The sequence below is a fragment of the Musa acuminata genome, chromosome BXJ3-2 (assembly GCF_036884655.1).
Source record: "Musa acuminata AAA Group cultivar baxijiao chromosome BXJ3-2, Cavendish_Baxijiao_AAA, whole genome shotgun sequence".
NCBI lineage: Eukaryota > Viridiplantae > Streptophyta > Magnoliopsida > Zingiberales > Musaceae > Musa > Musa acuminata.
Window position 1 is genome coordinate 11,290,001 of NC_088350.1, and position 12,093 is coordinate 11,302,093.

The 12,093-nt window shown below is 38.3% G+C and overlaps 1 protein-coding gene across 1 annotated transcript in view; it reads left to right on the plus strand.

Annotated features, from left to right (window-relative positions):
* Window positions 1-11,876, plus strand: part of LOC103974275 (blue-light photoreceptor PHR2) — an 11,922-nt gene extending 46 nt beyond the window's left edge. The window contains exons 1-4 of the mRNA XM_009389060.3: window positions 1-1,006; window positions 10,818-11,047; window positions 11,226-11,324; window positions 11,567-11,876. The exon at window positions 1-1,006 is cut by the window's left edge and continues 46 nt beyond it. Coding sequence (XP_009387335.3) covers window positions 11-1,006; window positions 10,818-11,047; window positions 11,226-11,324; window positions 11,567-11,645 — 1,404 coding nt within the window. The 5' untranslated portion in view covers window positions 1-10 and the 3' untranslated portion in view covers window positions 11,646-11,876. The remainder of the gene's footprint in view (window positions 1,007-10,817; window positions 11,048-11,225; window positions 11,325-11,566) is intronic.
* Window positions 11,877-12,093: the final 217 nt, after the last annotated feature.

The window sequence follows — 12,093 nt, forward strand, 5'->3', positions numbered from 1 at the left end:
CCTCAACCCAATGGAACCCAACACCCACCCTCCCTCCTCCATCCCCTCTTCCGAATCCCAAGAAGTTGACATCAAAACTCAACCTCCCACCGCGACGGCCGATCTCCCACTGGCTTCCCTCTCCCTCTCCATGTCTCTCCTCCCCTCTCACCTCTCCCCCTTCTCCTCCTCTCACTCCCCCTCACCCAAACACTCCCTCTCCGCCTTCCATTCCCAACTCAAGTTCAACATCCCCTCTCAAATCTCCTCTCTCTCCCTCTCCCTCTTCTCCCCCCACTCCAAACCCTCTTCCAGGCTCTGCACTCCTTCCAAGATCTCCAACTTCCTCCTCCTCTCCCCCTCCTCCTTCCTCCGCCGCCGCCACTCCGACCCGGCCGCCGGAGCAACCGCCCGCCGCTGCTCCCTCGTCTGGTTCCGCGCCGACCTCCGCCTCCACGACCACGAGGCCCTGTCCGCCGCCAACGCCGACTCCCTCTCCCTCCTCCCCGTCTTCCTCTTCGATCCCCGTGACTTCGGCCGCTCCCCCACTGGCTTCGACCGCACCGGCCCCTACCGCGCCCGCTTCATTATCGACTCCGTCGCCGAGCTCCGCCGGGGGCTGCGCCGCCGCGGCTCCGACCTCGTTGTGCGGATCGGCCGACCCGAGGTGGTGCTGCCGGAGCTCGCGCGTGCGGCCGGCGCTGATGCCGTCTACGCTCACCGGGAGGTGTCCCACGACGACGCGCGCGTGGAGGAGAGGATCGCCAAGGCGATGGAAGCCGAAGGGGTCGAAGTGAAGTACTTCTGGGGGAGCACGCTGTACCACATCGATGATTTGCCGTTTGAGCTGGAGAACATGCCGACCAACTATGGAGGGTTTAGGGAGAAGGTAAAGGGCGTCACCGTAAGGAAGACAATTGATACGCCGGAGGAGGTTAAGGGGCTGCCGTTGAGGGGGGATATCGAGCCAGGGGAGATACCAAGCTTGCAAGATCTCGGGCTCAATCCGCCACCGACCATGTCGCAGGTGCGTTCCAATGCTTCAAGTTCGTTCTTTTTGACTGTCTCAAGTTTTATAGTTATTTTATTTCCTTTGAAAACTTCAAAGACTCATGTAAGCGTCTGAAAAGGGCTTCTGGATTAGTAACAGGATAGTCTTTCAGAGGCAATAGTGGTTATAAGTGCTAAGGAAATAATCATCTATGTCCAAGAGTATTACTGGATGTTCCATGAGGTTAGCTTGTTGGACTAATTTTTGAGCTGATAGTCTGTGCATGGTCCTTGTCTACCAAAAAATGTTTGGATTTCCATGAGGCTGTCAACAAACAACTTTAAGTTCCTCAAAAGCGAATAATTCAATTATATTGGTGGTAAAACTGATTCATTGCATTAAACTCATAAGAGTTCAGATTGCTTATTGCTTTCCTGTACTTTGAATGCCATCTGCAAGTGCCGTAATTGTACACCATAATTTACTACTGGGCCCATTTATTAGCTTAAGTAAAATGAAGTGCTTGTTCAAAGATACCAACCATTTTGACGAGCTTAAATAATCGAGTTTCTACATTCCATTGAGATTATTTCATTAGAATTGTCATTTATAATTGTGGGAGTCCTGTTTTTTAAAGTTTTAGTTAGGGAAAACATTCTTACTCCTGCTGAAACCACTGTATAGGTAATCCATATAGGAATGACATTCTTGGTGCATCATAAGCTTCTCCATTATAGTGTTTTATTCTAAGGGACACATCTGTGTATTTTGGATCTATGTAAAACCCTTTTAGGAAGCTTGAAATTACCTTAGATGCATGGTTGTTTGTAATGTAAATAAACATGGGTCTCTAGAGTTTACATGAACTTGTTGTTAGGATCGGAGCGGCACTAAGAGGGGGGGGGTGAATTAGTGCAGCGGATTAAAACGTTGGTTTCGACAAATCTTTCGTACGATAAAAATCGAACTTGAAAAGCTTAACTTGAATGTGTGTTCGTAAAGGTGTGCAGCAAAGGTAATGATGAAATAAAGCACGTAAGAAGGTTTGCAGTAATGTAAATAGCAGTAAGAAAATGCAAACCAGAGATCACGTCGATTTTAAAGTGGTTCGGTCAAATGACCTACATCCACTTGCGAGGCTCTCTTCAATGAGACTCCCACCTTCCACTAGTAAATCTCTTGAAAGGGAAGGGCAAATACCCCTCTTACAACCTTTTACAAGCAGTTCACACTCTTACAAATTTTCAGCAAGAAAGAAGGAGGTGAACACTCTAGCAAATTGAAAACAAGACTTGCTAAGACTTTTCTAAGACCTTTTTCTCAATCTTTGCTACTCAAAAAGTTGTAATCTCAGTTGAGAATTGAGGGGTATTTATAGGCCTCAAGAGGATTCAAATTTGGGCTCCAAAATTTGAATTTTCTTTGGTTCCCGATGCTGGCGGTGCCACCGCCTGTCAGTGTCTGACACTAACAGTGGACTGGCGGTGCCACCGCCTACACTATTTCAGCTCACTGGTTGGGCTCCAAACTTGGCCCAAACCAGTCCGAACTCGGGCCCAATTGGCCCCTACTTGAGTTATAGGATTAACACCTAATCCTAATCCTAATTAACGTGCTAACTACGAATTTAAAGACATTTTCTAAGCTATTACAAAGTTCGCAAGTCAAGATTTTTCCGGCGAACTTCCGACGGTCTTCCGACGAACTCTCAGAAACCATTCTACGGACTCCCGGCAAGCTCCTAGACTTCACGATTTGATCTTGGCGAGTTCCAATGAGCTTCTTCGGCAAGCTCCGATCTTTCTCGGCGAGCTCCGCGAACTTCCAATGAACCTTCCGGCGAGCTTCCGAAAAACCCTTCGGCAAGCTCCCTACTCATTCTTCGCTAGTTCCGACAGCATTCCCGACGAACCTTCGGACTTTCGTCGAACTCTCGAACTCGCAACAAATCCTTCGCGCTTGACTCCGACACTTTGTTTCGCTTTATGTCTTCATCGTTATCGTAGTTAAACCTGCACACACAAGCCAAAACTCTACTCCGATCTAGACAATTATTACAACGCGAATTGACATTCTGTTGCCCGGCACGTCATTGGTTGGCCCGATGCCTGACGTCCGAAGCCTTCTGCCATCCAATATCCTAACGCGATCTCCTCCGGCACAACGTCAATTCCTCCTGCGTTAACTGTTTAATCCTGATCGAGTAGACCTGCATCACTCAAAACGTAGATTAAATCATAAACACATATCAATTAGTTTCATCATCAAAATCCGAGATTCAATAATCTCCCCCTTTTTGATGATGACAACTAATTGATGACTAACGGAGTTAACCTTAACTCCCCGGAGTTTAACCAAACTCCCCCTATCAATATGTCATTGATAAAACACTTAGATTATCCCAAATCCAAGTAACATTCATCACATGTTATGAAAAACATTTAAACCATCATGCAAATATATATAAAATATTCAATTCAATGCATGAAGTCATCAATATACTTCTCCCCCTATGTCATCAACAAAAAGGAGAAGTAGCTCTAGCTATTTTAAAAGATATGCAAATTTTTGCAACATGAAGCTAGATCACAACATATAAGCACAAAAGCATAGCAAGATTCTTAAGTTTATGGCAATTCAACACTTGAATTTTTGTGCAAGATTGCACTTTGCTTTTCTTTGCATGTTCTAACTAGCAAAAGCTTTCTCCCCTTTGTTTTTGTCAAAAAGAAGGGAAGAGTACAAGCTAGCCAACATTTGCCCTGAGCTAGCAATCTTTCTCCCCCTATGTCATTGCCGAAAAGAAGGAGAGGAACCAATGATTTAGACTTTTACATAAATTATGAATTTGCATCAATCAATATTTCAATTCATCACATGATATATACAAGACAAAAATGCAAAAAAATCATGTCATGAAAGATATCAATTGTTAAACATGATATGATAATAGTCTTAAAAATTTCAATTTACGATACATGTGATACATTGCGGATACTAAAAAATTTAATGCGATGCTTTTAAGGATATCGACCTATTTTTGATACAAAGCATGGCAAGAGCAATTATATTGCAAGTTTTCTAAGTTTTGCATTTTTTGCTTCTTTCGAGATAGCAATTCTTTGCTTCTCTACAAGCTAGCAACTTTTACGATAGCAAATACAAGATAGCTTTCTTGTTGAAGTGTGTAAGCTATCGATTCTTGCTTCCTATTGTAATATGCAGGTTGCAAGTCTTGCTTCTTGAGATAGGCAAGATAGTGATGTTCAAGAAGACAACTTTTGCTTCTTGAAATAAGCAAGTTAGCAATCTTTGTTACTTAAGATAGGTAAGCTAGCAATCAAGTTTTTGCATCTTCTTGACTTGTGCAAGCTAGCTATCTCCCCCTTTGTCATTGTCAAAAAGATGGGAAGACCCTTTACATCAATTATGACAAAGGTAAGTATCAATCTTATTTGTGCATCATCATATTTTCAAATTAGAATATGCACATTTTCAAAAACCTTATATTTATTCATGCACGATATTGAATAAATCGATCAATATTATGAGGATATCATACATGATACTAAAATTTTTAACTATTTGTCAACATTTTGATCATGATATCAAACATTCATCATTTAGAGTATTCATGATACAAAACATTAAATCAATATTTATAATACATTATTTTAGCAACAACTCATAGTATTTTAAATCATGATTTACATCATATGTAATACATCACATCATAATTAGAAGGCACAAGTATTGCATACATCATTGCAAATCATAAATGTTTCATATCATGATGGTATCAATTTGTCAAATTATATCCTACCATGCATAATCAAAACTTCTCCCCATTTGTATTTCATGCACAATTTCACTTCATCACATTAGGAGTATCAAGAGGAATTAATTGGGTGATGAGATAAATATTTCACGAATACATGGAATTGTATAAAAAATCATATCATAAGTGTTTCATACATTCATATCATCACATGAAGGAATATAAACAAAAATTAGTGATGAGATATTACTTCATGAATACAATAAAATTCATATAGCATATCATGGTTTATTAGAATTAGTTTTCCTTTTGGTGAATAGCAAAAAGAATAGTAGGAGAGCAAGATCTCAATTCATGCACATCAAATATTCAATCATAAAAATCATGATTCATCTGGAAAATTCTCCTCTTTAAATATTCAAAGAGAGAATCATGATGAACATTCTTGGTTTACATAAAGTTTCAAAACATAATTATCGAGATCGTGATTTCGATAAAAATTTATTCAAATTTAAATCATCAAAATCATTATCAAAATCCAAGAGATTCACAAAGATGATACAAATGGATTCATCAAAATCAATAAGATTGAGCAAAATAATTTTCAAGAATGTTTTCCTCTTTTCGATTGTTTCAAAACATATGATTTTGTTTCATTTATGCTAAATAAAAATATATATCATGTTTAAAACCGAAAGAGTAAGATTTATTTCAATAAAGATCTATAAGGTACTTTCATTATGGTAAAAATCAATAATCCATAAATCGTAAGATTAATCATGCATAATTTCGAAATTTATTAAGCATGATCAATATGCATGACACTAAAACATGGTTTCAAAATGTTTAATATGTTTATTACACAATTTCATCATTATCCATCATTATATATAACTTTACAATGTCATGCATAAAATCGTCAAATCATAGTATTAAAATATTAATATTTTCATTACAACTTTATGCATCATTAAGTATATAATTGTCAAACATGACACTTTACTATTTCATATAAGCATGCCTATTTCATTTATGTCAAATCAAAACATACATCATTTTTTAAAGCCACTTTTATGTCAAATGAAAAAATGCATCATTAAGCATGATCATTATGCATTACTTCAAATCAAACATGATTTTATTTATTTTCAAAATATTTATCATGATAGAGCATATAAGCCAAAGAAACTATTAAACATAAAGCATATTCATCAATGATGGTTTCATTGAGTATAAAATATTTTCAACCAAAATCATTTGTTATTAGTTGTAGTCATACATTTTTCTTTTTAGGTGAATCTATCTTTTCATGCTTAGTTTGCATACAAAAGCCGTGCATCATTTTCTAAAGCAACCTTCATCATGGTATAAATCGATAATCCATAAATCGTAAAAGATCATTATGGAAATCATCAATAATCAATAAACTATAAATTACCCAAAACTCATCATCATCATGCATAGCTTCAAAAAATAAATTTATTAGGCATGATATCATATTTCATAAGGCATTTTTAATCAAAATCATTTTGTTTATCATAAACACATAATTTTCATGATTATCTTCAAAATTACTAGAATGATAAGCATGATTTCTAATTTTTTTTTTTTCATGTAATTTTTAAGAAAATTAATCCTAAACTAAATTAAAAATAACTCATAAAAAGTATTATGTAATTTCAAAATAATTCAAGAGAGTTGAGTTACTTACCTTGTAGTCGAAGCTCGTCAGCCCAATTCGCCGTTTCACCTTTGGAAGTTTTTGATTTATCCTCGGTTGCCTTCCACTTCTTTGGCTTCTTCCTTCGTTCAAATTCATTGTTTATTTTAGATTTTTGTTTAATAAACTTATTAAGATTTAGTGTTCGAAGTTCAAGTTCATCATTGTCCTCATCACTTGAGTTATCGCTCAAGTGGTATTCATTTGTCCGGAGTTCTAAATCCTTCCTGTTCTTTGGAAGGTGATTTTGTTCATCATGTTCATCATGTGCATTGTGCACCATTTCATATGTCATCAACGAACCAATTAGTTCTTCAAGTGGAAAAATATTTAAATCTTTTGTTTCTTGTATTGCAGTTATTTTAGGATCCCACCTTTTTGGAAGGGATCTTCAGATCTTGCTTACGAGATCAAAATTCGAAAAAGATTTACTAAGAACTCTTAGATTATTGATGACATCCGTGAAACGGGTGTACATGTCGCCTATAGTCTCGCTTGGTTGTATTCGAAAAAGCTCAAAATCATGCAATAAAATGTTAACTTTCGAGTCTTTGACTCTACTAGTTCCCTCGTGCGTGATTTCAAGTGTTCGCCAAATATCAAAAGCCGTTTCGCATGTTGAAATCCGATTGAACACATTTTTGTCCAAAGCGCAAAATAAGGCATTCATAGCCTTTGTGTTTAAAGAAAAATACTTCTCCAAATCCGACCATTCGTTCATCGGTTTAGAGGGAAGTTGAAAACCGTTTTCAATGATATTCCATAAATCCAAATTCATAGAAATCAAGAAAACTCTAATTCGAGTTTTCCAATAAGTGTAGTCCAATCTGTTAAACAACGGTGGACGAACAACCGATAAGCCCTCTTGAAAGCCATAAAGAGACATTTCTCTCGGGTGTAAATCCGAAATGAGAAATACCGGGCTCTGATACTAATTGTTAGGATCGGAGCGGCACAAAGAGGGGGGGAGGGGTGAATTAGTGCAGCGGATTAAAACGTTGGTTTCGACAAATCTTTCGTACGATAAAAACCGAACTTGGAAAGCTTAACTTGAATGTGTGTTCGTAAAGGTGTGCAGTAAAGGTAATGATGAAATAAAGCACGTAAGAAGGTTTGCAGTAATGTAAATAGCAGTAAGAAAATGCAAATCAGAGATCACGCCGATTTTAAAGTGGTTCGGTCAAATGACCTACATCCACTTGCGAGGCCCTCTTCGATGAGGCTCCCACCTTCCACTAGCAAATCTCTTGAAAGGGAAGGGCAAATACCCCTCTTACAACCTTTTACAAGCAGTTCACACTCTTACAAATTTTCAGCAAGAAAGGAGGTGAACACTCTAGCAAATTGAAAACAAGACTTGCTAAGACTTTTCTAAGACATTTTTCTCAATCTTTGCTACTCAAAAAGTTGTAATCTCAGCTGAGAATTGAGGGGTATTTATAGGCCTCAAGAGGATTCAAATTTGGGCTCCAAAATTTGAATTCTCTTTGGTTCCTGATGCTGGCGGTGCCACCGCCAGTCAGTGTCTGACACTGACAGTGGACTGGCGGTGCCACCGCCTGGCTCTCGGGTGTTGGGCGGTGTCACCGCCCAGCCAGGCCGTGCCACCGCTTGGCTCTCAGGTTCTAGGCGGTGCCACCGCCTAATCTGGATGTGCCACCGCCTACACTATTTCAGCTCACTGGTTGGGCTCCAAACTTGGCCCAAACCAATCCGAACTCGGGCCCAATTGGCCCCTACTTGAGTTATAGGATTAACACCTAATCCTAACCCTAATTAACGTGCTAACTACGAATTTAAAGACATTTTCTAAGCTATTACAAAGTCCGCAAGTCAAGACTTTTTCCGGCGAGCTTCCGGCGAACTTCCGACGGTCTTCCGACGAACTCTCGGAAACCATTCTACGGACTCCCGGCAAGCTCCTAGACTTCACGATTTGATCTTGGCGAGTTCCAATGAGCTTCTTCGGCAAGCTCCGATCTTTCTCGGCGAGCTCCGTGAACTTCCAACGAACCTTCCGGCGAGCTTCCGAAAAACCCTTCGGCAAGCTCCCTATTCATTCTCGGCTAGTTCCGGCAGCATTCCCGACGAACCTTCGGACTTTCGTCGAACTCTCGAACTCGCAACAAATCCTTCGCGCTTGACTCCGACACTTTGTTTCGCTTTTTGTCTTCATCGTTATCGTAGTTAAACCTGCACACACAAGCCAAAACTCTACTCCGATCTAGACAATTATTACAATGCGAATTGACATTCTGTTGCTCGGCACGTCATTGGTTGGCCCGAAGCCTGACGTCCGAAGCCTTCTGCCATCCAATATCCTAACGTGATCTCCTCCGGCGCAACGTCAATTCCTCCTGCGTTAACTGTCTAATCCTGATCGAGTAGACCTGCATCACTCAAAACGTAGATTAAATCATAAACACATATCAATTAGTTTAATCATCAAACTCCGAGATTCAACACTTGTAGATAATGTGGATGGAAAATGCTATTTGTCTGGAGTTTATCAACCTATAAAAGTTTCTGGATTGTTGTTTGTCTCTCATAGCTCATTAGGAATGTCATTGGTGACATCTGGATATTGCATGGTCCAAAATTAAATGTAAGGTGCCCTACTCTTTGCCAAATCAGCAACAGCCTTGAGTCTAGAGGTCCTCTAACTCCCTGTTACCTGTTGCATATTGTAAGTGACTGTTGTAGAAAGTTAAGTTTAAGGGCCAATAATTCTTTTTTAATTTTCTTCCTTTCTAACTTGAGTATCTATAGTGTCCTTTTCTTATTGCTAGCCTATATTATCTTTATATTTACATTTAGATATTTGTATCTCGTTGAGATATATCACTAGTTTTTCCTGCTACTTGACTATATAGATGAGCTAAAGTTTGTCAGCAGTTCAATCTTGGAAGACACAATAGTAGATGGATCAATATTTTGACAGAAGAGAAAGTAATAAAGAACTCATTGTAGAAAGAAATCAAGAGTGCATCAGATGAAAGGTTTAAGATGATCGTGAGCACCTCAGGAAAATATGAAGTTCCAAATTATGGTATAAATCTTTTATGCAGCATAATTTAAGAAATTGCTGAAGACAAAGTTAATATTTTTAGGATTTAGCTGGCTGGATTAGTTTGAAAGGGATTGTATTGGTCCAAATGAAGACTAGATTTAATCGTTTTATAATTTGAATCTTTTTAGATTTTCCAAACTTGTGTTGTAAGACTTGTATACAAACTTTGTAGAGTGCAAAACATTTCCAAGAAATTTTAGGTAGGATTTAGGTTGAATAGTATAATTGTTGAAGTGATTTGTTTTACAGCAACATTTTTTATACAAAAACAGTTTTAAAGCAAGCATTAGTTTCTAATACCTCCATATTGAGAATAGGGAATTTCCTGCCCTTTGGTGACATGATGATACCCATGGGATGATATTAATGCAAGGTTGTGAAATCTTGCATAACAACTCATTAAATCTCTCTTAACAGAAACAGGACTGAGCGATTGATTTTGGCTTTAACATATCTTTTTTGGAAGAATAAGTGCATGTTTTTTTTTCAAGAATTGATATAAAAAAAAGTAGGGAATGATAGTTTTTGTTAAATTGCTTGTTCTTGTTTGAGTTGAGAATATGACAAAAAATGTCAAGAAAAGGAATACTTTGTAGTTTCACATCTTAAAGGACAAGCAATGGCATATAAATGTAGGGGAATAACTAATTCTACCATTTTGTTATAAAATGCTCTTCTGTTGCTTACACCATTTGATGTGACTTGTGCATCCTCTTGACTGGTCAAAATGAGTTCCACAAGGTGAGGTTATTTGGCCGGTTATGGCGGAATATCTTGATACTCACTCACTTTTCTCCACCGACAGAGCCATAGAAAGGAAATTATGATACTTTTAGATGATCACTAACATGATAAATTTCTCTACCCCTTTATTAAGGCTTTAATGGTTCCTTTTAGGTTGTTCCTTGTATTTCTGTTTTTATTGTCAGAACTTACAAGAAGCTTTAAAATTGTCCCTTGTTATGTGGTTATTCATTTCTTAAGATACACTAGTTCATCACAACATTCAAATATTTCTATAACAGATTTTACTACCTAAAAATATTAAACTCCCTGAGTTTCAGTTGTTTCTCATAATTTTTAACCCAAATCTGAGCTTTAAGTATATTTATTTCTATATTGCAGATTCTAAGTGACTTAAACATGTATGCTTTCATTTTGAATGGCATTTGGCCTTCTGTGTTACATGTGAAACAATTTGGTGAAATTTTGTTACTATAAGCTATATTCTAAGTATGTCTTAAAATTTTGTTGTCACATGGCATACTATGTCGCTCAGGATGGCAAACCTGTTATGAGTGCTTCCCTTGTGGGTGGTGAGAACGAAGCACTGGAGAGGTTGAAGAAGTTTGCTGCCGAATGTTGTGCCCAACCAAATAAAGGAAACAGGGATAACACTAGGAATAGCATATATGGTGCTAATTTCTCATGCAAAATCTCACCATGGCTAGCCATGGGTTGTCTTTCACCTCGCTTCATGTTGGCGAGGCTCAAGAAAACTGCAACTAGGTATTTTTCTTGCATGCAAGTCTTAACACTTTTGATGATCTCAGCACCAGGGGATGACTGTAAAACAGGATCGTTCATTCCTATCCAAGATTGTAGAGTTGAATTTCTGGAACATGATTTCTTATTCCTTTGATTCTGTCTTGCATAAATCACGGAGTCCTAAATTTTTGGTTCACAGGACCATTTCTGCTGCTGTATCTCAGACGAATGGTGTGGATTCAACAGATGGTGGGATGAACTGGTTGATGTTTGAGCTATTGTGGAGGGATTTCTTCAGGTATCATATTGGGCACACTACTATTCTGTCACCTGTTTCTAATGAGATATTATGTATTCACTTATGTTGAGCACCGAATACAGGTTTTCTATCTAGATATTTTAGCATAGCAGATTTTACCTTGACATGCTACTTTACCAGTTCAGACTTCTTTTTGGTAAAGAGCAACATTTAGGGAACAATCTGCCATAACTTGGTTGGGCTCCAGGAACTCTGGATTCACTGTTTTGCTTTCTTGTCAGGTTCATCACCAAGAAGTACAGCTCCACGAAGAAGGCAGAGGCTGTGCCAGCCTCAGCTTGTACCGGTGCTCTGGTTTAGGTCTGTTTGCCTCGGTTGAGTCAGGAGCTTAAATGCAAAGCTTGGCCTGTGAAATTTGAGGTACTTGCTAAGTGATTCGAGTTCCTGACGCAAATTTCTTCTAATTTCATGTAATTGTCATAGCATGTCTTTTATTTCTCATACATCAATTTTGGACTTCCAGCAGATGCACAAATGTTTATGCCTTTCACAATAAGCAGCTAATTTAATTGATTTACTCAGAGAGTATAATTTGGTGGCATCAATAACTCTTGATACACACTGGTACAGTAAGCAGCTTAAACCGGTGCTCTGGTTTGGGTCTTGTTTGCCTCAGTTCGAGTCAGGAACTTGAATGCAAACTTAGCATGTGAAATTTGACGTACTTGCTACGTGATCGAGCAATTTTTTTTAAATTTTTATATCATATTAAATAACATACATAACATTTTTTGTTTATTCGAATATG